General features: G+C 47.6%; 1 protein-coding gene across 1 annotated transcript; it reads right to left on the reverse strand.

Moving 5' to 3' along the window:
- Window positions 1-711: 711 nt before the first annotated feature.
- On the reverse strand, window positions 712-27,381 carry SLC22A14 (solute carrier family 22 member 14). The gene is made up of 11 exons (XM_032861410.1): window positions 27,283-27,381; window positions 14,594-15,109; window positions 13,786-13,889; window positions 13,427-13,581; window positions 12,223-12,391; window positions 6,992-7,112; window positions 6,639-6,736; window positions 6,169-6,383; window positions 4,467-4,575; window positions 3,641-3,844; window positions 712-1,089 (listed from the first exon to the last, which is right to left on the reverse strand). The coding sequence occupies exons 1-11, from the start codon at window positions 27,292-27,294 to the stop codon at window positions 888-890; spliced, it is 1,905 nt and encodes a 634-aa protein (XP_032717301.1). The 5' UTR covers window positions 27,295-27,381; the 3' UTR covers window positions 712-887.
- Window positions 27,382-27,623: the final 242 nt, after the last annotated feature.

Consider the following 27,623-nt stretch of genomic DNA (forward strand, 5'->3'; position numbering starts at 1 on the left):
ACTGAGCAGAGAAAGAGGAGAAGGGCCAGGCTCTGCCCTCAGGGCCCTGCACTCCCAGGGAGAGAGGATATGGGGATAGGGGCCTAACCCAAAGGTTTCCGGGTCTGGCTAATGGTTGAGGAGCCCTGGACCCTGTTTGGGGAAGTTGCCACCCCAGCTGGGAAGGGAAGACTCACCCTCAGGGCAGTGGGGACTGTGAACAGATGTGGGGGCTTATCCTTGGGGTGGTGGTGGTCAGAGGTCAGCCAGGCTGGGACCATAAGGGAAGGAACCCTGAGGATGAGGATGAGATGGGTAATCACAAATAAGGCCATGCTTATTTGTGAGTGCCAAAAGGGAAAGTGAGAGTGAGAAAGGTCTGTGCAATCGTACAAGTGAGAAAGGTCATGATTACTCCTCTACATTCCACCCCTGACAGGTGCATATGGCGGGGCTGAAGTCTATGTCAGCTTGCACATGAGCTGGAAACCCGCCCACACTAGCAGACGCCTGGGCTGGAGGATGCAGGTGGTTTGGGCACAGTCTTGCCCTTGCTCACTCCCAGCCCTCACAGACAGACCCATCCAGAGCGCCCCTGCACCTCGCAGTCCCCAAGGTTAGCTAAGGACAGGAAGGACTCTAGGGAGCCTGATTGACCCATCCTTCTCCAGCCCTAGGTCTCTGGGCTCTCCACACACAGCCAATTTTGGCCAATTTTGAGCCATCTCAGGTCCAACATGGCACCTTTATTGGAATAAATCATACCCTAGCTCACCCAGGAGGGGCCATTCTTTGATCTTGAGGGCTGGCCTTGGAGCAGGACGGACCTGTCCCCCAGTTGGATTGGGCCTGCAATTCGTGGCCTCAAGTCCATAGCCCCACACCCAGCCCCTCAGCTCCCACCAAGATCATCTGGGGGCCAGACCATCAGTCATTCGTGGGTCTGTTTCCTTTCCTCTGCCAGGCCAAGACACATCCTGCCAGGACACGCTGAAGAGACTGTCCGAATCTGATTTCAACTTCGTGGAACTGAGAACGGTGTTCTTCATCACTTCCGCAGTCCCCTCACTGCCTACTACTTCCTCGGTGAACATGTCCTCCGCCATGTTCCTAAAGAAGCCATTGGAGAGCAAGTCAGGACCTGCATCTTTAGGAGCTAAGGAAAGCCATGCTGGGCTCTGCATGCCTGAGACGTTTGGCTTTCCCACGCCTGCGTGTCCCTAGCCAAGCTCTGTCACGCGCCCGTGAGGGACCCTCACCACCAGAACCGGGCTGTGCAATCTCCCGACCATACGCAGGCCCTTCACACTGCTGCATCTTTGGGGGTTCATCTCTAGCATTTATGGAGCACTGGGCACATGCCAGACTTTGCGCCAAGTACGTTATATGGGCTTAATCCTGCCCAAAGCCCCATGACCGAGAAAGCCTAGGCCACATGTCTTTGTTTCTCTGTGCCTTAGTTTCTTCATCTGTAAAATGGGGAACAGGGTCAGAACCTACCTTGCATGTGGTCGTTAGGACAACGTATGAAAAGGCCTCTATGGAGCAGGATTTGACACATGGTCAAGGTTCAGGAAGCACTAGGGATTTTTATGACTGTTATCATTCCATTTTGCAAATGAAGCAGGTGAGTCTCTGAGGCATTAGATAACTCCTCTGGGCACATGTGAGGAAGTGGCAGCAGAGACAGAAATGCAGGCCCTCTGGCTCCAGAGTCTGTGCTCTTAGCCATTCTGCAGCATCACATCCCTCCTCCTCTCTACGATGGGGCAAACCCCTCTTCATTCTTCAAAGCCCTCCTCCATTGCCACTTCCTCTATGAAGCCTGCCCCAACTCCCCAAACTAAAGTTCCTCCCTAGGTCCTGTGCATCCCTCCCTCAGAGCCCATTAAGGGAAGACTGTTGGCATGTCTTTCTCCCCATAAACTATCACTTAAGGCTGGAGACCGCCAGTCCAGCCCCAGTACAATGCCCAGCACAGATGGTGTCAGTGAGAGTTTGAGGAGGGAGGGAAAGAGGAGAAGGATGGTGGGGAGGAGGGCAGAAGATGACCAGAGGCAGCTACCCTGTGGAATGAGCCCAGGGCCCTGGAGAACATCAGGTAGCTTCTGCCCCTCACTGGTATTCAGGTCCCCTCAGGTCCAGGGAGAGAGTGATGGGTCATGTTGACCCAAACCTCAGAAGGCATGGTTCTTCCAGTCATGAGACCAGGAGACCAGAGGCCAGAAGTGCCTCTATAGCAGTGGGGGCAGAGCCCAGTTCCCAAATAGGGCTCTGGGCCACTGGAACCTTGAGGTAGAGTCATGAATCAAGACTGAGTCCTCCATATCAGATAAAGGGCTAGTACCCAAAATCTATAAAGAACTTATCGAACTCAACACCCTGAAGAACAAATAATCCAATCAAGAAATGGGCAGAAGACATGAACAGACATTTCTGCAAAAAGACAGCCGAATGGTCAATAGACACATGACAAAGTGCTCCACATCACTCGGCATCAGGGAAATACAAATCAAAACCACAATGAAATACCACCTCACACCAGTCAGAATGGCTAAAATTAACAAGTCAGGAAACGACAGATGCTGGTGAGGATCCGGAGAAAAGGGAACCCTCCTACACTGTTGGTAGGAATGCAAGCTGGTGCAGCCACTCTGGGAAACAGTATGGAGGTTCCTCAAAAAGTTGAAAATAGACCTACCCTATGACCCAGCGATTGCACTATTGGGTATTCACCCTAAAGTTTCACAAACGTAGCGATCCGAAGGGGCACGTGCACCTGAATGCTTATAGCAGCAATATCCACAATAGCCAAACTATGGAAAGTTCAACAGATGAATGGATAATGAAGATGTGGTATATATACACAATGGAATACTATGCAGCCATCAAAAGAAATGAAATGTTGCTATTTGCAACGACATGGAAGGAGCTAGAGGGTATTATGCTGAGCAAAATAAGTCAATCAGAGAAAGACAACTATCATATGCTCTCTCTGATATGAGGAATTTGAGAGGCAGGGTGGGAGGTCATGGGGGGTAAAGATGGAAAAAAATGAAACAAGATGGCACCAGGGAGGGAGATAAACCATAAGAGACTCTTAATCTCAGGAAACAAACTGAGGGCTGCTGGGGAGGTGGAGGGGATGGGATGGGGTGGCTGGGTGATGGACATTGGGGAGGGTATGTGCTACAGTGAGTGCTGTGAATTGTGTAAGACTGATGATTCACAGACCTATACCCCTGAAATAAATAATACATTATATGTTAATAATAATTTTAAAAAGACTGGGTCATCTTCGAGAAGCTGAGAGTGCAGATAGGAAAGGAGAGCTACTCAGAGAGCTGGTCCCCACCCCAGGCCCTGTGCCCTGGGAGGGAGAGAGCCCAGGTTATCTCCAGAAGCAGCACCCAGGCCAGACAGGGAGCCAGAGGGGGAGGAAAGGAGAAGGCCCGGCCCAGGCTGGTCAGGAGAGCCAAAAGGACAGAAGCTGGCAGAGGCCAGTCTGCAGAGAGGTGGCAGGTGGCGACATCCAAGAGAGGTGGGGAGGCTTCTGTAGACAGAGTGGCCCTGGGGTCACAGGCCCCTCTGGCCAACAGGCAGGGGTGGACAGTGCCTGACATAGTCTCAGGGGCCAGGGCTAGGGGCCTTGCACACCTACCTTGTCTGCAGGAAGAAGTGCTCCAGGTTATCAGGGAGAGCCTGATCTTGCGTTTCTGGCAGCACAGAGCAGAGGGACATGGACAGGGTGGCTGAGATGCAGCAGAGAAAGATGGGTAGGATGATGAATTTCTGGTAGCTGACTGCCTGGGATGAGATGGCTCCACTTGCCCAGGCCAGAGACACCAGCCCCAGACCTGTTGCCCTGGAAGGGAAAGTGAGAGCTCATCTAGGAGGCCTCCTGGGCCCAGACACTGGGTGGAGGTGGGGTGGAAGCCCCGGCTCCCCAGACTTCACATGCTCCAGTCTCCAGCCTACTCACGGAGGGTCTGTGGAGCATTTGGCTTTGGGGCCTGCTTCAGGATAGGAGCAGGGGACGTGAGAGCCAGGGCGCAGGCAGGTGTGCGGGAGAAGGCACGGCGGTGGAGCTGGGTGGGGAGGAGGAGACCCCACCCTAACCACGGGACCATGGGCTTCCCTCCCCACCCCCCCCCCCCCCCCCCCCCCCGCATCCCACCCTCACCCTCACCCACCCCCACCCACGGCCACGGGGTACAGCCCAGCCAGACTCTCAGAGCAGCACACACATTCAGACCCAGGGCAAGGCCGAGTCTGCCCTCAGGCTGCCTGTCTCTGCTATCTGCGGGCTGGCCTCGACCTGACCCTGTTGGCTGAGACAGGGCTAACGACGAAGTTTGCGCGGGTATTTGTAAGGCCTAATGGGGAGATCCAGGGAAACCACTCAGCGCCCGCGCCTGTCACACGGACTGCGGCTTCTGGGACCCGCCCTCGCCACATCCCATGGCCCCGCCCGCCAGGCCGCCTACCTGAGGACTGTGGGCAGGAGCTCCGCGGTGTAGATGAAGAACAGCGAGACTGAGGCCGCCAGGCTGAACTCTCCAAGCACGACCGTGATGATTATCATGGATTTCAGGTCTGTGGCCAGACAACGTGGCCACCTGAGCCTGGGCCTCCCTGAAGGCATCTAAACCGTGTCCCCATCCCCCCCCGCCCCCCACCCCTCCCCCCCCCCCCCCCACCACCCACCCATTTCCCCAACCCTGGCAGCTGATCAGCACACACAGGCCCAGCCAGGCCAGAAGTTAGTACATCTGCAGGGGGAGAGTTGCTCACTCCATGACCTCTCAGCCCCAGCACCTCCACCTCCAGGTTCATCCTTGTCTTCCATATCCTCACCTGAGGCAGCTTCCCCTACCCCATGGCCTGCTCAGGGCCCTCCCACCTTCCCTATTATCCTCTGCAAGGTGGAGGAAGCAGGGACCTGTGCTCAGGGTGGAGGGTGGAGGGGTGCGCAGAAGTGTTAGGTCCCTAGAGCGGGATTCCCAACCCTGGGCAGCCAGAGGTATGCATTGAGGGAGGAAGAGGAGAAAGAAAAGATCCGGGAAAGCCCATTCTTCAGGCTTGGGGAAGCCTGGGGGCGGGGGTTGTTGCCCCTGCTCACTGACTGGGAGGGGACCCCTTGCAGTTCTGGGAGCTTCTGCAGGCCCCTGCCACCACCCCACTCCCTGCTCTGGCCCCAGCTTTTCTTGGCTCTGGGATGAAACCAGAAATCTAGTTTTACCTACTGGGCATTCTACTCCTAGTTTCTCTCACACATTTGAGAGTTTTAAACATTTCCGTTTGGCTCTATATAGGCCCACTTTTTACAAAAACTACCAAGCCACAGCAATTTAAGAATGCATGTGTGACCCCATTTTGTTTTAGCTGCTTAACACCGCCAACATCTGGGAGAGGACCAGTCCCAGGCAAGACATGGAATTCTAGCCCTGAGAGAGCAGGAGGCAGACTCTGAGGCAGCCCCTGGACACAGCTTCCCTGCTCTGGCCCTAGCAGCTGAGGGGGCTCTCATGGTTAGCAGTTCTGACTGGGTGAGCACTGACATCCCCACTCTCTAGCCCTATGACTTGGGTCATATTCATCGGCCCAGGACTCTTTGAAATTTTGAAAATATTGCTGTGCCTTCACCCCCCCGCCCCCCGCCCTCCAGTTTCCTTGTCTGGTTCTGAGCTGAAGGGTACTGTGCCATCCTGGGAAGGAGAGGCCTCCCTGTAAGAATGTTCCTGAGGGCTTAGCCCCTGTCACAATCAATTTTCAGTGGGCAGGTTGTTTTTTCTTGGTGAAGTTCCAGATAACAGACATTTCCCAATCAGAGGCTATAGACAAGAGGCAGGCCCTGGGTGTACCAGATGAAGGACTATCTGTGGGCATCTGTTCACACTCAACCATCAGATCGGTCGCAGGCCAGAAGAAGGCTGCCCACTCTCTCTCTCGGGGACAGCACCCCTTCCTCTTCCCCATTTTTGAGAGAGCTTCCAGCGCCCAGTTTGGGACTCTCCCTTGAGGAGGGCAGTGCGCCAATGACCTGCACCAGCTCAGGAGGGCAACAGGGCCGTGGGTGCAGCAGCTGACTCCCAGGGTGTCTTGTTGGCCAAACAGGGCAGGAAGAAGGGGTCTCAGGAAGCAGGAGGGTTTGGGTGGGGGGATTACCCAGGGGAGGGTGAGCCATACCTGAGGGGAGGATAAGAACAAGCAAGCACATAAGGGAGCCTTGGAAGATAGTCACAATCAAGCTCCACTTCCTCCCGATCTGCTCAAGGAGAAAGATGCAACACAGCCGGGCGGGCACCTCCACGATTCCAGGAATCACTTGTGTGAAGTGGATGTTCATGCCCAAATCCTTCAACTTGAGGATCAGCATAAAATAACTGTAACCCACAGTAAACCTGAAATGAAGCCAGGAGAGAGACACAGAGAGAGATAGAGAGAGAGAGGGAGATGCAGCACACAGGGCAGGAATAAAGACGGGGCAGAGACAAGTGGAGCAGGGTGGGAATGGGGGACAGAAAGAAGCTCGGAGCTCTGGATCTGTAGCCAAGCTGGTGTCCTCGGGCCTTGCCCCCCTGCAGCTGCCCATCCCCTCACCAGAGCTTCTGGCAGGTTCTGCTTGCACTCCTTGCTGGCCAGTCCCAGGTACTCACCACACACAACCCATCACCAAGGTCACCTTGAGGAGGTTCTTATTGTTATAGAAGTCCAGGACAGAGGCCTTAGTCATCATCTTTCCAGGCGGCTGCAGCTACAAGACAAGCAGGACCAACCAGAGGCCAGACTGAGACCCCAGCTTGCTCCCCATCCCCACAGGACCTCAACCACTCCCCCACCTCCCCCAAAGCCAGCTTGGTCTCTGGCCTTCCGCTGGCAGGCTTCAATTTTGCTGTCACCATTCTCCTCGAGTGGTGGACTGGGGACAGCCTCTGGGCAGAGGTCCCAGGAGGAAGAGGCTCCTCCACAGCCCTAACCCTGGCCCCGCTCCAGGCCCAAGGCCTCTTACCTTGTCCAGCAGACTTAAGGGAATGATCTTCTTGTTCACACCGGCCGCGTAGCACAGCATCTGCTTGGCCTCCTCCACCCTCCCCTTCATCAGCAGCCACCGAGGGGACTCCGGCACGATCCTGTGTGGCCCACCTGTGCTTAGCCATCCTTCTAAGCTGCCTCAGAGACCTCCAACGTAATGTGACATGGATGTTGGAGGCCTTGAAAGTGACCCTCCACCTCAAGGTGCCTCTGCCCCTTGCTGGCAGTCAGCCCTTCCCCAGGCCACACACAGCCCCCAGTGCCCCTCAGGGTCACCCCAGAGCCTGGCTGCCTCTGTCCTATAGCTTCTTCCCCCTCTGCTACCTCCACAAGCGCTCATGCTCACAACCCTCTGTTAGGGCCCCATTCTCATGGTCGGCATTTCTCCTGTCCCTCTCTTGTGTCCTAACAGCCTGGAGGATACAGAGGACCCCAGGGCCCAGCCTGTGCTTGCGTGAATAGAGGTCTCCTCTGTCCCATCTCCTCCCCTCCCACAGTGCCCACTGCCCTTGACCTTGGAATAACTCTGGTCTCCTGATTCGTCCCGATCCTCCCAGGCTGTCAGAATCCACACAGGTAAGCATTTAAGGCTTTTATGATGTGTCTGGGAATGTGCTTGGTGCCCTTACATATAAATCAGTCAGTTTCATTCCTGCCCAACCCTGGACCTAGTATGATTATCTCCATTTTATTCCCAGTCTCAGGGGGTAAGGGCTTGCCCGAGGTCTTAGAGGCAGAGCTGGCATGGAATTCAGTGCCCTGATGAGGCACTCTTTACAAACTATGCCATCAGCAAGCTGATTTCTTGCACACCACCCCCCTCACCCCCAATCCAGGCCCCAGCCTGAACTTCCATGGCCAGCTGGGCAGTGCCCTTGACACTAGGGGCAACTTCATTCTCTCTGCCTGCCCCTGCTCCTGCCCTCAGCTAGGGGCCAGCAGGAAGTCCCCCTGCCATCCTTCTCCATGGTAAGTCTAGGAACACTCCCAAAGAAAGTCACCCAATGGGACTGCTTCAAAAAGATGGGAGATTGAGCATGTGCCCACCCTAAACCAGAGGAAAGAAAGTGGATACCAATAAAGAGAGTGGAAGAGAGGGCGGGTAGAAGAAAGATTTCACAAACACACACACAGCCCTGAAGTGGGTGGAGGCAGGTCGGTGACCAGGAGGCAAGGCACTGCACGCAGCAAGGGGACCTGGAAGACCCAGTCCTCCCAAATGGGACTCTAGTTCCCTCTGTGGTTTGCACCCAGAGGCTAAGCCAGGCTGAGGACAAACACAGGGGAGGAGGGGAGGCCCCGTGACTATAAGGGCCTACTTAGCCAGAGCGATTCCATCTCGGATTAAACAGCCATTTTGTTGTTTATGCAGTAAAATATGATTGACCAGTCCCTGATAACAGAGCCCAAATACAAGGGCGGGTCAGGTCAGGTGGAGATAACAGAGCCCGAATGCAAGGATGAGTCAGGCTAGGTGGAGACATCCGATCACTATCTCCCTAAAGAATGTGGGCCCCACCTTTTGGGTGCCAATTCTGACCAAGGTGATAGGCTAGTTCAAATGGCTGCTATGGGGTGAATTGTAATTCAATTGGCCACCGGTGTGTGACCTAGCATGACTGTGTAGCTTTCTCTGTGTATTGCAATCTCATCGGCCACCTGTGTGTGGCCAGGCTCAACCACATGGCCTTTGCTCTATAAAAGTTAGTCTGTAAGGCTGGGAGGGGTCGCTCTCTCTGTAAGAGGCGGCCCCGACTGGTCAGTTTGATTCTTTATTCTTGGCGCGAAATAAAGCTTTGCTTGACCTTCGCTTTGTATCAGTCTCACTCCTTTGATCACGGACCCTATTAGTGACGATGACAAAAGTCCCCATTCCCAGCCCCACTGGAGAGCAAAACCACCTGAGCCAGGTAACGCCCTGGTTTTGGGATCCCTCAAAGAGAAGGCGCCTGCCATTTGGTCACCCAGTGGTAATCATTCTTAGAGTGTGGTCAGTGGACCAGCAGCATTAGCATCACCAGGGAGCTTGTTAGGAATTCAGATTCCCAGGCCCTGCCCCAGTCCTGCTGATTGAGACGCTCTGGGGGCAGAGCCCAGTCACTGATGTTTTAACCAGCCCCCATGTGATTGATTCTGCTGCTATTGGAAATTTGAGATGCATTGCCCTACAGGATTACCAGGCAATCAGCTTCTGTTCATAGCTTCCCATTAGCATCTTAGTAACTTGCTCTTAAAGATGAAGGGATGATCAAAAATCACCAAATGTTGGGGAAAAAGAAAGAAAAGACCTCTCAATGTAAACTGGGCCAAAAAAAAATCAAGCAAGAAAACAAAAATTACCCCAGAAGACACAGGTAATGTAGGGAGCAGGAGAGGAAAGAAAAAGAAAACTCTAACTTGTATGCCCCAAAACATCTGAGAAGGTTTTGCAATTTTATCTTCATAGTACAAGTTTCCAATGCTATTGAGAAAATAATAAAATCAGAGAATGAGGAAGAGCTGTGTAACTGAACATTACATGGAAATTTCGTCTTGGAATTTCTGCTGATGTCCCAAAGCTATTAACAATGACTGATAATCTCCCATTCTAAAGAAAGGTGTTACCACATTTGGGACAGGATTCACTAAAAATAAAAACTAATAAAAATACAGAACAGCCTGGCAGCCACCTCCCTCAGCCACCAAGAGAGGTTGGAAATTTCCAGTTGGTGGTAGTGAGACTCTCTTGCCCTCCCCAGGTCGCTTTCATCTATTCAAATCTGGTGAAGGGGACCACCTTCGAGAAAGGGAGTCTACCCTCCCACTCTTTGCCTGGAACTTACTGATTCAGAAATGAGGGTACTGCCCTGTACTCCAGGCAGTCATTCACAAGCCCTCAAGTTGGAGTGCCTATGCAAACCCAAAGGTCAGCCTGAATATGGTCAGGCAGGAAGTTGGTGGGAGTCACCTGCAATGGCAGGCTGGGGGATGGAGTGGTGAGAGCCTTTTTGGCCAAGTGGACCCTGCTATCTTGAAGTCACCTTGCATGCTAGGGCGAGGAGACCTCTGCAGAGAGAAGCTATGGGTAAACTGTCAGCGACAGGGTGCAGAGAGGTCATAGGACGGTGTCTGGAGCATTGGGAAACACCAGGTGGACCCCTGAAGACCTACATATGGGCCATGAAAGGCATCAGCCTCGGAACATCTGCCCTACAGAGCACACTGACCACCAGTTACAGCCCCTGTCCCACACTTCTTTCTTTTCTCTGATGCCCTAGCCCCTGCCTAGGACCTGGAAGGTCAGAGCAGGGAGACAAAGGAGGAAGGGCAAAGGTCAGAACCTTCGCCTGAGCTGGTTAGCCATCAGGGAGAAGCTGTGAACTAGCTGGACGAGACTGGATTTTTTAAAGCTTCAAAGTGAGTCTGAATGACCAAAATGAGACTTTTTCTTACAATTAAGAATGATTGTAAAGAGGGGGTGCCTGAGTGGCTCAGTTGGTTAAGCGTCCGACTTTTGATTTCAGCTCAGGTCATGATCCTGGGGTCCTGAGATCAAGCCCTGCATTGGGCTCAGCACAGATTCTGCCTCTGCCCCTCTCCCTACTCACTTGCTCTCTCTTTCTAAAATAAATAAATAAAATCTGTTTTTTAAAACTTTTTTTTTTTTTTTAAGATTTTATTTATTTGTTTGTCGGAGAGAGAGCGTACAAGCACAAGCAGGGGAAGGGCCCGGCAGAGGGAGAAGCAGGCTCCCGGCTGAGCAAGGATTTTTCCCCATGTCAGACTTGATCCCAGAACCTTGGGATCATGACCTGAGCCGAAGGCAGAGGCTTAACTGACTGAGCCACCCAAGCATCCCAAATAAATAAAATCTTTGACCAAAAAAAAGAAAAAAAATTGTAAAGAGAGGGAAACTGCCCAAGATATTGTCAAGTGTCAGGGAAGGAACAGCTGACAGGACATGTCTAAAGAAAAACGTGCCCCATCCAATGAGCTCTCTGCTCACAGAATGTAGAACTCTGTAGGCACCTATCAGAAGAAAGGGCTAAGAGTCCATAGTGTGATGGCTTCTGGGGAAGGAACTGGGGGAGCTGAGAGGAGCTGTAATTTTTGACTTATGTTTCACCACAACCTTTTGGTATTAAGACTTTAACAGCATGCATTTATTGCTTTTTAAAAAAAATGTTTTAAGGTCAAGCCATCAAACACTATTTCCTAGCTCCCATGACAGAGTCATGCCCCCTGGCATCAGCGGGGCCCCAGTACACACTTGGGAAGGTCAGTGACTGCCAAAGATAGCAGCCAGCTTTGGTATTTGGAAGATCTCCAAGCCACATACATGCTCTTGCTCTTAACAGGTAACACCACCTCTTATAATCCATGTTGTGCATGGCATAGCGGGTAAAATTCAGAGCCACACAAGTTGAATCAAATCCCAGGTCTGCCGCTTTGCAGCTGTGTGGCCTTGGGCAAGTTATTTTGATCCTCTGAAGCTTCAGTTCTCCTCTCACCACCCCCCACCCCTTCTGCCCCCAGGACAGGAGACACGTCCTTTTGCAAAGTTGAAAAGATTAACCAAGATGATGTCAAGGTGAATCCTGATCCTTTCTCCACACAGAACTGCTGTCCTTACCCAGGTGACTTCTGTCTCTTCCTCTCACTCTCCATCCACTTTCTCTTTTCTCCCTCTGCCATCATGTGTCCCTTCCTAGCTTGGGAGTCTCAGGTTTCTGTCTGTGACTCCCCATAATTCAGAACAGGTTTCTGTCTGTGACTCCCCGCAATTCAGAACACCACATACTCTACCCTGACTGTCTTTGCTGCCCAACCACGTCATCACTATCCCCTTGCCCACCTCAGCCCAGCACTGTGGAAAGAGTCATCTCCTGGAAGGCTCCATCCTTCAGTCCCTCCTCTTTCCTCAACCCCCTGCCATTGCACGGAAGCCACCTCAGGGTCACAAAGGCCTTCTTCCCCAGCATCAACTTTCTTGCCTTCAACACTCTGGCTTCTGATTTTTCTGACCATTTCTTTGACATCTATGTGAGCATCTCTGATGGGGATTAATGTTAGGGTTCCAGAGGTTCTGCCCTGGGCTCTTTCTCATTTCATCCGCATGTATTTTCTCCAAGGGAAAATTCTACTCACTCCACCCCCCTTCAAGGACCCTCCAGACCCCTCAACTTCTAGCCCATCAGACCCATCCCTGCGCACGCCGTGTTTGCTCACCAGATATAGGAGATGAGGGGGAACACTGGTGCCCCACCCAACAGAAACAGCAACCGCCAGTGGGAGAGGCTGTAGGCAAGCCCATTCAGGAACATGAATCCCACAGAGAAAAAGCAGTGTTCCAGGATGATGGCATGGGCTCGGTGTTGGCCTATTAGCCACTCAGTAGCTGTATGTAGGCCAAGAGGACAAAATCACGGTCAGCTCAGAGTCCCTGGGGTTACCCCGGCACCCAGACTTCTGAGATGCCCCAGCCCTGCTTGGGACAGTTCAATCTGGGTGAAGGTTTTTCTGCCCGAGGTCAACAGGACTTCAAAGCCAAGCAGAGTGCCTCTGTGTTCCCAGGACACGTCCTAGGCCCCTTGTCTGACCTCCCAATCACACATATAGCCTCCAGTCCCTTCCTAACCTCACGGCTCCCTCTCAACACCTCCTGCCTGACCACGTGTCTCTCTCGCAGAGATGGCCCATTGCTGGGCACAACTCCTCACATGTGGCCTGACATGTGGTGAGGCAAGGAGTGTGTGCCCTTATCTTTGTTCTTAGTCCCTCAGGCCTCTGTGAAGAAGCGAGTTCCCTTGGATAAGCTCCAAGGAGAAAAGGTCTCCTGCCTGGGCACCCTGAGCTCACTAGGCCACGGAAGCTGGAAGCTGAATGAGTGTATGGGAACTTGGGGCTTTGGCACCCCAGAGGCCTGGGATGAAATGCCACTCCTCCATGTAACTGCTGTGTGTCCCTGAGCAAGTTGGCTAACTTCCTGAGTCTTCTCTGCTAAAGGGATAAGAGAGGAGTACTTCCTGAAGAGAGTGCTGTCACGGTGACAGGAGACAGTACATAGAGAGGGTTTAGCAGCTGGCCCGGACCGTCAATACATATAAGCCATGGGGGGCACAGGGGAACACCAGAGGTATGACCGGGTATGTGTGAGGTATGAGGGGCCAGGATGGAGGATGGGGGTGGACGGGCAGGCTGAGCACAGATTCTCCAGCATCTCCAGGACGTTGCGGGTGGAAGCTCCTCCCTCCACTGCCAGCCTCCACCCGCGCAACTCCATTAATCCTGCCGGCTCCCCTTCCTTACGCGCCAGCCACGCCCCACCCTGGCCCCGCCCCCGCGGTGCGCGCCGCCCCCCCCAAGCACCGCCCCCTGTGCGCCCCCAAGGGGGACCCTCTCCCCATCCCCCCACCAGGCAGCCGGGCCTCACCTAAACACACACTGCTGATGGCGTAGCACACCAAGGCCTGGGACACGCCGAAGCGGAAGAACAGGTACTGGTGAAAGGTATTGACGAAGGCTGTCCCGAAGCCAAAGACGGTCAGCCCCAGCAGCGACATCAGGATGGTGGGGTAGCGGCCCAGCCTGCGGGCGTCCAACGGAGGCTGTGCCAAGGGCTTGGACCTCCGTGGGCTGGCCCAGCAGGACACCCGGGGAGGTTCCGGAGCAGCCTGTAGGCCTCCGGAGTGTCCCTGCCCTCGCCGCCCCCAGCTTGAGACTCTAGCTCTGAATGCCCACGAGGAGGAGGCAGGGGCTTCCAGGGACCAGAGGGAACTCCAGGACACTCACTTGTCACTTACGAACCCAAAGATGAGGGACCCTATTAGGAGGCCGGCCGTTAACATGGTCTGCACGCCTTCCGTGTTCCGGTCCTTGCCACACACCAAGTCAAACTGGGGGTTTTACACAAGATTGGATACAGGCCTTTACCCAGGATCCAGGGACTGAGCCAACAGCCCTCCACCACCACCACCACCACACCCTCATCATCCCCACTCAGGGCGGGCCTTTAGGCAGAAGGAGCCTGGGACAGGGACAGGCAGCTGCATCTGGCAGACCCTGGGATTGAGGCCTGGAGAGAGGGGACCGGAGGCCCAGGCCAAGATGGGGAATGGGTGGAAATGTAACTGAGCAAAGGCTGGAATCACTGAAGACCCTTTCCCAAATGCAGATGTCACGGCCCCAGCCCACAGATTCAAACTGGGCAGGTCTGTGCAGGGAAGTTTACAGCTGTGGTGGAGAAACCCTGCAAGAGGTACCTGATCCAAGCTGCTTCTTTCCCCAGTTCTCTGTCGTGTGTGAGTTCAGACAGAGGGCAGAGCCACAGCTACGGAGCAATTCCCTGGACAGATGGCAAAGCCTGCCAGCTGACATTTGCCTCGACCCCCACGTCAACTCTAGCTTCCTGGCAAAGACAGGTGAGGCTAGGCCTAGACAACAGGGATCCTGCATTGCTGCTCTGGCCCTGTCTCTGCAAGGTCACCATGGACCAGTTGCTTCCCCTCCCTGAGCCTCAATATCCCCATCTGTTCAAGGAGGGTGAGGGCACATCTCTGGGCCTGTGGGGTAGCGATAGACAACTCAGGAGAAGGCACACCTCATTGACCAGCGATCGCTTCTTGGCCTCAGGATAGATCCACCCGTCTTGGCATGACTGTGTGTAGTTGAGGCCAAAATGGATAATAGAATCCAGATCCCAGGTCACAGGCAAGTACATGAGACATGTCTGGAAACTGCCATTGGGTTCTCGGGGCAGGGTCAGATTCAACTGCTGAGCCTCTGACAGATTGGGTTCCACTGCCAGTATCCAGCTGGTATTGCAATAGGGCTTCTGGGCTTCGAACATGAAGATGTCAGCAAACATGAAGAAGGCCAACAGGATGTTGGGAATGAAGGTGAGGGCCACCAGCCTCCGCTGGAATGTGCCAAACTCCCCCACCACATCCAGGATGTTGGCAAAATTGTCATCCTGCTGGGCTTCCGAGGCCCTCAGTCTGCGTAACAGCATCTCCAGAGACGGGGACTGGGTGTGCACTGGTACCTCAAGCTGGTTCGAGTTCATGGAAGAATGGTGGGATCTGTGCTTTACCTTGCAGCCATTTTCCATTGCCATCTGTTCAAAGAAAGGATACAGCTCACTCTCTGCTGACCCCAGTTCCCAGACATCAGAGACTGGCTGGGGAGCCACTAACCGGAAGTTTGGATTCCAGCCTCGACGTTCTCTCTAGTTCCTTCCTTCGAGTAGGAAGTTTCTTCGCTAACATAATTTGCTCCCTAGGGGCCCTACCCATCCCTGATTTTCAGTGCACTTAGCATTTTGTAAATGTTTTAGAAAATGCTATGCTTCCGTTGTCATTAATAAGTTCCGAGGAGCTTTCTCTCCCACGGCTTCCCCACAACTGAAATTTTGGTTAGATGGACAAACAGACACTACCAGTCTTATAAAAGGTAGGAGAGATCTCCAGGGAAAAATCTTCCAAAAAAACCAAGCAAAACCCCCCAAGATATCTGGATCAGGAGTAGCCAGATGACCACAGAAGTTGGGACACCTGGGGCATCAAAATGGTGGAGAGACATAGAGCAGCATAGAGCCTAACTGGAAAGGCAGGTAAGGGGGAGGAGGGAGAGAGAGCAATATTGACTGTAAGAATATAAGCAGATCAAGCAAAGAGTTCAAAAGGAAGCGTTCTAAAAGTCTTGAGAAGGCAATCCATTCTGAGTCAATAGAAAAAAGAACCAGCAGCCCCTGACTGCAGGTGTTGGAACTGTCAGATGCCAAGTTTATAGAACTACTATTGTACAAGCTTTTTAAAGACACGAAAGTCCTAATTACAAGATGAACTCATGACAAGAATCAGCAAAAAGACGTTTTTGGAGGGAAGACACTGAACTTCTAAAATGGAAACACTCAAAGGAAAAAAGCTGAGTCAGATTTGACACAGAGGATTGGCACACTGGAACACACAGATGAAATGTGAAAGAGAGGCAAAGAGACTCAGGAGATACAAGGTTTACCATGCATCCAGTTGGAGGCCCAGTAGGAGCAATGGAGAAGTAAGAGTTAAAGAGATAAAAGCAACGCATTTTCTAAAAACTTGGAAAACATCAATCCATAGACTCAGGAAGCAGCATATCCCAGGTGGGATCCATAAAAAAGAAACCCATAGCCACGCACATTGTAATAAATCTGCAGAATGGCCATGACAAAGGTCTTCAGAAACATCTAGAGAGAAGACAGGTCACTGACAAAGGAGCAGTGTGGTGTTCACAGTCTTCTGTTAAGAAACAAGATAAGCAACAAGGAAACCGAAAGATAGAGAAAGTCTTGAGAAAAAAAGAAAATAGACAATCTAAAATTGCTGATCAGCAAAATTATCTATCAAGAACGAGAATAAAATTATCCATCAAGAACTAGGGCAAAATAAAGACAGTTGTAACTACTCAGACATTGAGGGAGCATTCATGTAAGAGACCTGGTTTAACTGAGGTCCTAAAGAATAAGGAGGAGGAAAACTATCTCCGGAGGACAGCCTCAGATGCCAATAATGAGCAATCGAACATGGAAAACATGTAAGCAAATCCAACTATTGATAGTATTAAATCATAAAAATCCTGTCCATTTGTGGCAGGAAAAAAAAAGATTGAATGATGGGCAACAATAATATATGTCAAGAGGGGGACAATCTGAGCCAAAGTAACCTACAACCTTTCTATTGTTTGGGGTGTAGGACAGAGAAACCAGCATTCGAAGGCATATTTGCATGATAAAATTTCAAGGACAACCATTCCAGGATATACCTAGAGAACAGTAGTGGGAAAAGGTATGGAGAAATGAGACATGGTACACTGATTATCATGGATTGAGCCTTTTAATGATTTATTTATTTATTTAGAGAGCCCGCAGCAAGGGCAGAGGGGGAGGGAGAATCTCAAGCAGACTCCCTGCTGAGTGTGGAGTGGGAGCTCATGACCCTGAGATCATGACCTGAGCTGAAATCACAAGCTGGACACTTAACCCACTGAGCCACCCAGATGCCCCCATGGATTAAGCCTTTTAAAGATTTTATTTATTTATTTGTCAGAGAGAGAGAGAGACAGACAGTCAGAGTGGCAGGTAGAGGCGGAGAGAGAAGTAGGCTCCATGCCAAGCAAGGAGTCTGATGCAGGACTTGATCCCAGGACCCTGGGATCATGACCTGAGCCGGAGGCAGACACTTAATGACTGAGCCACCCAGGCATCTGATTAAGCCTTTTAAAAGTTAAATTCATATGCTGTTTTTACAGAGGATGGCCAGTATTTTCCACTTCTCCCTGAACACACCCAGTTCCCATCCCTTGTGCTGTCATAATGACTCATAGTGTCCCCTTCATTTCTCATAAGAGTTTTGATTTTCATGAAAATTTGGTCACGCTGTAAGAAGGCACATTTAAAGAAGCATGAAAGGATGATGGTAAGAGGATGGAAAAAGTTCCATTAGGTGAGGTGCCTGGATGGCTGAGTCGGTTAAGTGACTGCCTTTGGCTCAGGTCATGATCTCGGGGTCCTTGGATCAAACCCCGCATCGGATTCCCCACTCAGCAGGGAGACTGCTTCTCCCCCTGCTTGTGCTCTCTCTGTCTCTCTCTCAAATAAGTAAAATCTTTTAAAAAAAAAAGTTCTGTTAGGCAAACGGTCATCAAAAGAAAGCTGATTTAGCCATATTACTACCAGATAAAAAGATAAAGTATCATTTGGAATAGAGAGATTAATTATCTAAATGTTAATTTTAAATATATATGAACCTGGGCACCTGGGTGGTTTAGTTGTTAAGTGTCTGCCTTCAGCTCAGGTCATGATCCCAGCGTTCTGGGATCGAGACCCGCATCAGGCTCCCTGCTCCTCGGGGGTCTGCTCCCTCTTCCACTCCCCCTGCTTGTGTTCCCTCTCTCACTGTCTCTCTCTGTCAAACAAATAAATAAAATCTTTTAAATAAATAAATAAGTATGAACCTGATAAATGTCTTCAAATATATAAAACAATAATAAATATAACTAATAAGAGAAATTGACAGCTCTGATATTATAATAAGAAATTTCAGTGCATCTTTTCCACGGGGTCAGGTATACAAAAACGTAGCAAAGATATTTTGCATAACACAATTAATGAGCTTTTTCTAGTGGCCATTTGTAAACTTCTGCATCTAATCGCTAGAGAATACACATTTTTCTCGTACCTACTTAGGACATTTACAAAACTTTATCATATACCAGGCAAGGAAACAAGCCTCCACAAATTTCAAAGAATAGTCAGAAATTGTCTTTTGACTGCATGCAATTGCATTAGAAGTCACTAACAAAGAGCTTAATAGCTTAATTTAGAATTCTTGTGTATGTCACATACATTTGTAATACAGCTGTAGGCATTTGTCAGTCTGCCTTCCATCCCGGGATTCCTTGGTCTCCTAAATGATTTTTAAAAAATTTGTAAATGTAGGGGCGCCTGGATGGCTCAGTGGGTTAAACCCTCTGCCTTCGGCTCAGGTCATGATCCCAGGGTCCTGGGATCGAGCCCCACATTGGGCTCTCTGCTGAGCGGGGAGCCTGCTTCTCCCTCTCTCTCTGCCTGCCTCTCTGCCTCCTTGTGATTTTTGTCTGTCAAATAAATAAATAAATCTAAAAAAAAATTTGTATATGTAAAGTTTCACTCTTTGCTCTCCAAAATCCTACGGGTTTTGACAAATGTATAGGGTCATGTCCCCTAGGACACCATAGACTATCATACAGGAATTTCACTGCCCTAAAAAAAAAATTTGTGTTCCACCTATTAAACTCTTTTTCCTCCTCTACCACCCTGGGCAACCACTGGCCTTTTTATTGCATATCTTACCTTTTCCAGAACATTGTATAGTTGGAATCATACAGTATATAGCTTTTCAGACTGGCTTCTTTCACTTAGCAATATGCACTTTACGGATCTTCCATAATTTTTCATGGTTTGATAGCTCTTTTTTTTTATTATTTTTTAAAAGATTTATTTATTTATTTATTTATTTATTTATTTATTTGACAGACAGAGATCACAAGTAGGCAGAGAGGCAGGCAGAGAGAGAAGGGGGGAAGCAGGCTCCCTGCCGAGCAGAGAGCCCGATGTGGGGCTCGATCCCAGGACCCTGAGATCATGACATGAGCTGAAGGCAGAGGCTTAACCCACTGAGCCACCCAGGCACCCTGATAGCTCTTTTTTAAATCACTGAATAATATTCTACTGTATTCACTTACCACAGTTTATTCATTCACCTACTGAAGAACATCTTGGTTCTTTCTAGTGTTTGGCAATTGTGACTAAAGCTGCTCAACATTTGCATGCTGGTTTTTGTGTGGACATAGTTTTCAAATCAGTTGGGTAAATACCTAGGAACACGTGTGCTGGATTATATGGTAAAACTATGTTTAGCTTTGTAAGAAACTGCCACACTGTCTTCCAAAGTGGCTGTACCATTTTCCACTCTCACCACTAATGAGTGAAAATGCTTGTTTCTCTGCATCCTTATCAGCAATTGGTGGTGTCAGTTTAATGGATTTTAGTTATTTTATTTTATTTATTTTTAAGGATTTTAATTATTTATTTGACAGAGAGAGAGTGAGCAGAAGTAGGTAGAGCCAGAGGGAGAATTAGGCTCTCTGCTCAGTAGGGAGCCTAATGATGTGGGATGACGCGGGCCTCTATCCCAGGACCCTAAGATCATGATCTGAGCTTAAATCAAAAGTTGGACACTCAGCTGAGCCACTCAGGCACCCTTCCAACTTGCTGTATTTTTTTTTAAAGGAGTTTATTGATTTATTTGAGAGAGAGATCACAAGTCGGCAAAGAGGCAGGCAGAGAGAGAGGGGGAAGCAGGTTCCCTGCTGAGCAGAGAGGCCAATGCGAAGCTTGATCCCAGGACCTTGAGATCATGACCTGAGCCAAAGGCAGAGGCTTAACCCACTGAGCCACTCAAGCGACTGAAGCTTACTGTATTTTTTATTGAGACTTGTATTGAACCTATAGGTTGGGTTGGAAAGAATTGACATCTTAATAATAATATTGGGTCTTCCGATCCATGGACATGGAATATATATATATATATATATATATATTCATAAGTCTTATAAATATATACATATAAGTTTTTAAAAATTTATGAATAGCCATAAGTCAAAAAGGAGATCATGATGGAAATTTTAATATATTTATAAATGAGTCATAATGAGTGATAACATATTAAAACCTGTATGTGGTATAAAAGGTGGTACTCTGTAGGAAATTTATAGCTTTAACTATTTATAATAGAAAATCAGAAAAACTGAAAATAAGTAAGATGCCTATGATAAAAAGTGGGGAAAAAACAGTAGTATAAGCTACTTTTATACTTAAAGTAGTATAAGTAGGGGCGCCTGGGTGGCTAAGTGGATTAAAGCCCCTGCCTTCAGCTCAGGTCATGATCCCAGGGTCATGGGATCAAGCCCCACGTCTGGCTCTCTGCTCAGCAGGAAGCCTGCTTCCCTTCCTCTCTCTCTGCCTGCCTCTCTGCCTACTTGTAATCTCTGTCTGTCAAATAAATAAATAAAATCTTAAAAAATAAATAAATAAAAGTAGTATAAGTAAAGGAAGGAGATAGTAAAGTTAAGACAGAAATAAATAGAAATCAAAAATATAATAAAAGAATCAACAAAGTCCAAAATTGGTTCTTTAAGCAGATGAGTAAATTAGACACACCCCTGGTGAAATTAAATAAAAAATTTAAAAACAAAATACAATAAAGTTTTTTATCTATGCAAAAAGGAATATAAAGACTCAGGAAGATTAAAAATATTAACTAAATGCTAACATCAACTTTATGTCAATGAATTTGAAACGATGAATTAAGTTCCCAAGACAAAATGAATTCAATAGACTCAAGAATAAATAGAAAGCCTTACAAGTTCTAGTGATGAAAGAGATGAAAGCAGGCTGCCTGGGTAGCTCAGTCAGTTAAGTGTCTGACTCTTGATTTCAGTTCAGGTCATGATCTCAGGGTCTTGGGATGGAGCCCCACATCTGGCTCTGTGCTCAATGGGGAGCTGGTTGAGATTCTCTCTCTCCCTCTCCCTCTGTGCAGCACCCCCATCTCTCTCTTTCTCTTCTCTCTTTCTAAATAATAATAATAATAACATAAAATAGAATAATTTTTTTAAAAGACATGAAAGCAGAAATTAAGAACCTTTTCCTAAAGAAAACACCAGACCCCAAAAGTTCTACGGAAGGTCTACCAAACTTTTATTTAACAATTTATTCCAGTGTATACAATTGTTTTTCAGGGAATAAGAAGAGAAAGAAACTTCCCAATCATTCTAATTTCAATAACAAAACTAGAGTTTTGTGTGTATATATATATAATATATATATACATATATATTAATATATATGTATATATATATTATATAACTATATTATAGTTATACTATAGTATAACAATGGAAATTGTAGATCCTTTTCATTCATAAAAATAGATGTAAAAGCTCTAAGTACCATGTTAGTGAATCAAATTTGATAGTGTGTAAAGAGGAAAGATATACTACAGTTGTCAGTTTTAAACTAGGAATGCAAAGATGGTTTTACTGTTAGAAAATACATAAACACTTATAAAAGTAGAGAAAAGCCATGCGATAATGTTTAGAGATGCAGAAAATGCATTTGATAAATTCAACACTGATTCATGATTTTTTGTAAATCCTAGAAAAAATTACAATTTCTTTGAAAATTCAACAAAGGGAATCTACTCCCCCTCCTAATATCCTAAAATGGGGAAACATTAGAATGATTCCCTTTATCGGGCTCTCTGCTCAGCAGGGAGCCTGCTTCCTCCTCTCTCTCTCTATCTGCCTCTCCGTCTACTTGTGATCTGTGTCTGTCAAATAAATAAATAAAATCTTTAAAAAAAAAAAAAAAAAAAAAGAATGATTCCCTTTAAAAATGAGAGAGAAGACAAAAGTGAGAAAAGACAAAAATGAGAGAGAAGACAAAAGTGTCCACAATCGCCTATTTAACATTGTACTGGTAGCCCTAGTCAGTACAATGAGATAAAGAGAAATTAAAAGCATAAAGATCGGAAAGAAGAAAATAAAACCCCAAAGAATCTACAAATAATTAGAAACAAAAGGAGAAATTAGCAAACTAGCTGAGTATAATGTGAATATATGTAAGTCAATTACATGCCTATAAACCTAAAGCCATTCAATTTGTAAAAATAAATCATTTTAATGGGAAAATGTTCAAGTTCACTTGAAATTAGAGAAATGCAAATTACAAGAATGCTAAGAGCATTTTTTTTACCTATCAGATTGGCAAAAATTAAAAACTATGACAACACATTTTGTTGGTGAGACCGTGAAGAAACAAATTCCCATTGTTGATGGGAATGCAACCTGTGCAAACCTTCTGGACAACCTGGCAACGCCTAATATGCAGGAGAGTTAACCTGGCTGCCCTGAATTTCTTCATTCTTGCACGTTCTCATAGGACCTCCGTGTGGGACTGGTCCTCAGCTGGTTTCTGGGAATCAAGCCATGTGCTACAGACTGATAAGAATATTTTCCTTGCTTGGAACTTTGAACCACATTGTACTGACCTGTCTATGTGGTTTGTGCCTTATGGGGAACATCTCCTTCCTTCCTAAGGTCTGAAAATGAGTCACGAAGTTTCAGTAACTGCAGTTAATCATGAAGGTACTTTGTGCTTATCTGACTAGCCCCTCCCTACGCCAGCCCCCCACCCCGTAAAAACCCTCAGCCCAGGCTCAGGGTTGGTTCCCTGGCAGGAAAGCCTTGACCTATGTTGCTGCTGTCCATCACTGGGGGAGTAAGAGTGTGCTGTGTAATTCTGCTGAAAGAGTATTATTGGAAGCTAGTGCCTGGTTGCCCGAGACTCCACGCCATGCATCTTTCCTCTTTATTGACCTTGCTTTGTATCCTTCCACTGTAATACATTTTAGCTGCCAGTATAGCAATTTCTGAAGCCTGTGAGTGGGTCTAGTGAATCCCAGAACTGGGCGTGGTCTTGGAGACCACTGACATATTTGACAGAATTATATACGCACTAACTTTTTGACTCAGCAATCCCGCTTCTAGAAATTTACCCTGAAGATACACTTTCATCAATAAGAAAATACATTAGGAACAATCTAAATGTCCATACAGAGGAGAGTGGTTGAATAAAAGATGGTACAACTGCCCAATGGAATATTATGCAGCTTTCAAAAAAAAAAGGAGGAGGAAAATGTCTATGAACTGATATGGAATGACTTCCAGGCCACAGTGGTTAGTAAGAAAAGTACTATGTTCAAGAACATGTATAATATGCTACCTTTCATATAATAAAGGAAGAGATAAGGTATATGCTCATTTGTGGGGAAAAAAATACAGCAAAGGTAAGTCACAGGCTAAAGAGATTGGCTATCTATGAGAGAGAGCAGGTGCAAATACGTAATGAGGGTAAAAGGAGGAGGGGGAGTGATGCTTCCCTAAGTACAGCTTTTTTGTATTCTGACCTTTAGAACCCTAGCATGTTTCACATACACCTCCTTCCTCAAATAAATAATTGAAATTAACAGGACGAGGCAAAAATCCAAATGGCAAACTAAGTGTATTATAAATAAACATCATAACCACATTGAAGGAGACAGAGAAGAAAAGAACTAACTTAAGTAACTTTGTAAAACAGTATGTTGAGGATATAAAGCTGAAGATAAGAATTGCATAAAACTGTATTCTGGTCAATGCATCTGTTTGTCACCGGGGTATGAATTTGCAATGCTGAAGCTACTCTACATACCTGCGTATTTGCTGGGGTTAAGCAAATAGCTATGGTGTGGGTAATAAGAGCTAGGTTTCTGTTAGAGAAGAGTTACAACCGAGGACAGATGAAGACTAGAATGAAGACCATGGCGTTGGATTGGAATCAAAGGTACCAGCATGAACTCATGACTTCAGACACAGACGGAGAGCTAGAGAGATGCTGGATCTGTGTTTTCTAGTCCTGCTCCCTGAGAGGCCCACAAGCAGTGACACCTCATAGCAATGATCACACCCAGTACTCAGATCTTGGTTTCTAAGTGAAAGAATGAGGGTTCTTTGGAGACGTGGTTGGTCTCAGGGCTGGACCAGGAAAAGTGCAAGATGTGAGGGTGGGGGGTTGGGGGGGGAAATTATGCAAGTATTCAGTGTGCCACCTACAGCAGAAACTTCATCAGAGCCCAACTTTTATGATGCAATAAGCAAAATTCATTTAAGATAACAACTGGAAATGTATTCCATTTCCGGGAAATCTATCAGCAGCTATTAAACCAAGCTAACAATATGCAGCTCTTGTTGGAATGAAATCTCAGAAAATGAGCAATATAAGTAATTGTTGTTAAACAGCATGGTAGCAAACTCCTAATTCTATTAAACCATGAATAACATTTCTAAAAAAACCTCTGTCTCCATAGATTCATTTATTTGTTAAAAAAAAAAAAAGAATCATTTATTTGTGACATTTCCCCAATTGTGTATGTGTGTGTTTTGTTTTGCTTTTTAAAATTGCATGTCAGGAACCTGGCTGGTTCAGTTGGTAGAGCATGCAGCTCTCGATCTTGGGATCGTGAGCTCAAGCCCCCATGCTGGATGTAGAGCTTACTTTAAAAAAACAATAATAAAAATGAATAAAATTGCATCTCCAACTCATTTGTTACACAAATTTTAAAAACTGGCTCAGGAAGCCTGAATGCATGGGGGCAGCGGGGTGTCTCAGTCTGTTAAGTGTCTGACCCTTGATTTCGGCTCATATCATGATCTCAGGGTTGTAAGACTGAGCTCCGAGCTGGGTGTAGAGCCTGCTTACGATTCTCTTTCTTGGGGTGCCTGGGTGGCTCAGTGGGTTAAGCCTCTGCCTTGGGCTCAGGTCATGATCTCAGGGTCCTGTGATCTCCATGTTGGGCTCTCTGCTCAGCAGGGAGCCTCCTTCCCCCTCCCTCTCTGCCTCTCTGCCTACTTGTAATCTCGGTCTATCAAATAAATAAATAAAATCTTAAAAAAAAAGATTCTCTTTCTCTCTCTCACTCCCCCCCCAAAAAAAGCTTATGAAAACATGTTGAGAAAGCAAAATACGTGGAGAGATATCTAATGGTCGTGAATAAAAGTTGTCAACTCCCATACTGATCTCTAGATTCAGTAAAATTCCAGTCAAAATCCAAAAGATATGTTTTGTGAAATTTCTCAAGATGATTGCAAAATGTGGAAGAATAAAGGGCATGAATACCTAAGACATTCTGAAGAATAATAGGGAGGAATGACTTGTCCTGCCAGATATTGAATTTATTATAAAGTTAACATTAATTAAAGGCACAGTGGTAACAGTTCAGGAATAGCTAAATGGAAAGCCCACAAATAGATCTATGCAAACAAAAGTTTGGAAGGGAAGAGAGAGCAGCATGACTGAACAAAAATGGAAGAAATATGCCTCACATCATAAACAAAAATTCCAGCCCTCTTAAGGACTTAAATCTCAAGAACAAAACTCTTAGTAGAAAATATAAGGAATATATGTTTTACTTTTGCGTGAGGATTTTTAAAAAGATTTTATTGGGGCGCCTGGGTGGCTTGGTGGGTTAAAGCCTCTGCCTTCGGCTCGGGTCGTGATCCCAGGGTCCTGGGATCGAGCCCCGCATCGGGCTCTCTGCTCAGCGGGGAGCCTGCTTCCTCCTCTCTCTCTGCCTGCCTCTCTGCCTACTTGTGATCTCTGTCTGTCAAATAAATAAATAAAATCTTAAAAAAAATTAAAAAAAGAATACCTTATAAAAAGATTTTATTTAGTTACTTGTCAGAGAGCACAAGCAGGTGGAGGGGCAGAGGGAGAAGCAGACTCCCCATTGAGCAAGGAGCCCAACACAGGACTTAATCCCAGGACCCTGGGATCATGACCTGAGCCAAAGGCAGATGCTTAACCCACTGAGCCACCCAGGTGTCCCTTGGGTGAGGATTTCTTAACCAAGACGCAAAAGCTGTGCTATTTTATGCCAACCATAAAGTTGTTAAATGATAAATCTGACTACTGGAATATGAAAATTTAAAAAACAAACAAACAAACAAACCACAACTGGGAGAATATGTTTGCAAACACGTTATTGGGGGGGAAAATGAGAATCAAGAGTAAGTAAAGAAACTTACAAATCAATAATAAAAAGACAATCAAAAACTGGGTAAAAGACATGAGTGGGCATTTCAAGAACAGAAAATTCTTGTGGCACACAAATGTTCGGTCTCTTTAATAATGAGGGAAATGCAAATCAGAGCCATAATGAGAAATTTACACTCCTTTGCTTGACAAGACTTAGAAAGTCTTGACAAGGCATCATTTCTGGCAGGATTGTTCACAGTTCCACTTTGAAAACCAATCTGGCATTGCCTTATACAGTCAAATATTTGCATACCTCATGACCCAGCAATTCTACTTCTAGGTATAAACTCTGGCGAAACACTTTTACATACAATCCAGGAACGGACACCAAAATGTTCATGATGACACACATCAAATATGAAAAAAAAAGAGCATAAATGCCCATCAACAGAATAATGGATAAAGTGTAGTATAGTTATATAATGGAATACAGTACAGCAATGAAAATGAATATACTTTAACTACATCCATTAGGACTTGACCACCATGGGCTTTAAAGATGGAAGGGATCAGAAGCCCAGCAATGTGGGCAGTTTGTAGAAGCTGGAAAAGAAAATAAATTCTCCTCTAGAGCCTCCAGAAAGGAATGCAGCCCTACTGACACTTGATTTTAGCCTAGTAAGACCCATTTTGGACTTCTGCCCTCCTGAACTAGAAGGTAGCAGATTTGTGGTAAGCCACTACATTTGTAGTAACTTGTTACAGCAGGGCTCAGAAACCCATACAGTGTGTATGTGTGTAAGGTTGGAGGGGTGGGGGTGGGGACAGAGGACACCCTCCCCCCCCCATCCCCCACCTCCCAGCTAGGGAACTTGGCTCTACTCAGAGATTTGACTTTCAGGCCTGGAGCCAGCTGCACTAGCCTCCTCCTGCAGGGTCCCCTTCAGTGTGCCCCTCACAGGATCCTGACAGTCTGCAAGGCTCTGGAGCACTTGCTTCCTCTGCTGACCCCAACGGTCCCCTGTTGGTCGCCAGGCCGCAGGCAGTTGGTTCTGTGTACAAAAGAGGACCAGGGAAGGGAGGTAAAGCCGGGAGCAGCACTTTATCTGACGGCAGGAAATGGCCAACTACCATACCTGAGAACTCATTTCCTGTGAGGGCAGCCTGCTCCTTCCACAGACTTCTCATAGCTGAACAGGCCCCAGCAGGCTCCTGTCCACATCTGTGCTGAGAACTCAGCCCCACAATTGCCAGGTGTCATCATAATTGCCACCTTCCACACCCTCCCAGTCCCTCCTCCCCGGAGACAGGACCACAAGCCAAAGCCAGGGCCCATCTGACCACAGTCCAGGCCTAGACAGACCCTTGGAAGCAGAACTCTTGGGTTCCATTGGTGGCCAGGGAGTAGCGTCACAATGGGGCAGGGAGGTCCTTGGGGTGGAAGGGACAGTGAGAAGCAGCTTTCTACTCTGGCATT

Source organism: Lontra canadensis, unplaced genomic scaffold (genome assembly GCF_010015895.1).
Source record: "Lontra canadensis isolate GAN:19392208 unplaced genomic scaffold, GSC_riverotter_1.0 scaffold20, whole genome shotgun sequence".
Classification (NCBI taxonomy): Eukaryota; Metazoa; Chordata; class Mammalia; order Carnivora; family Mustelidae; genus Lontra; species Lontra canadensis.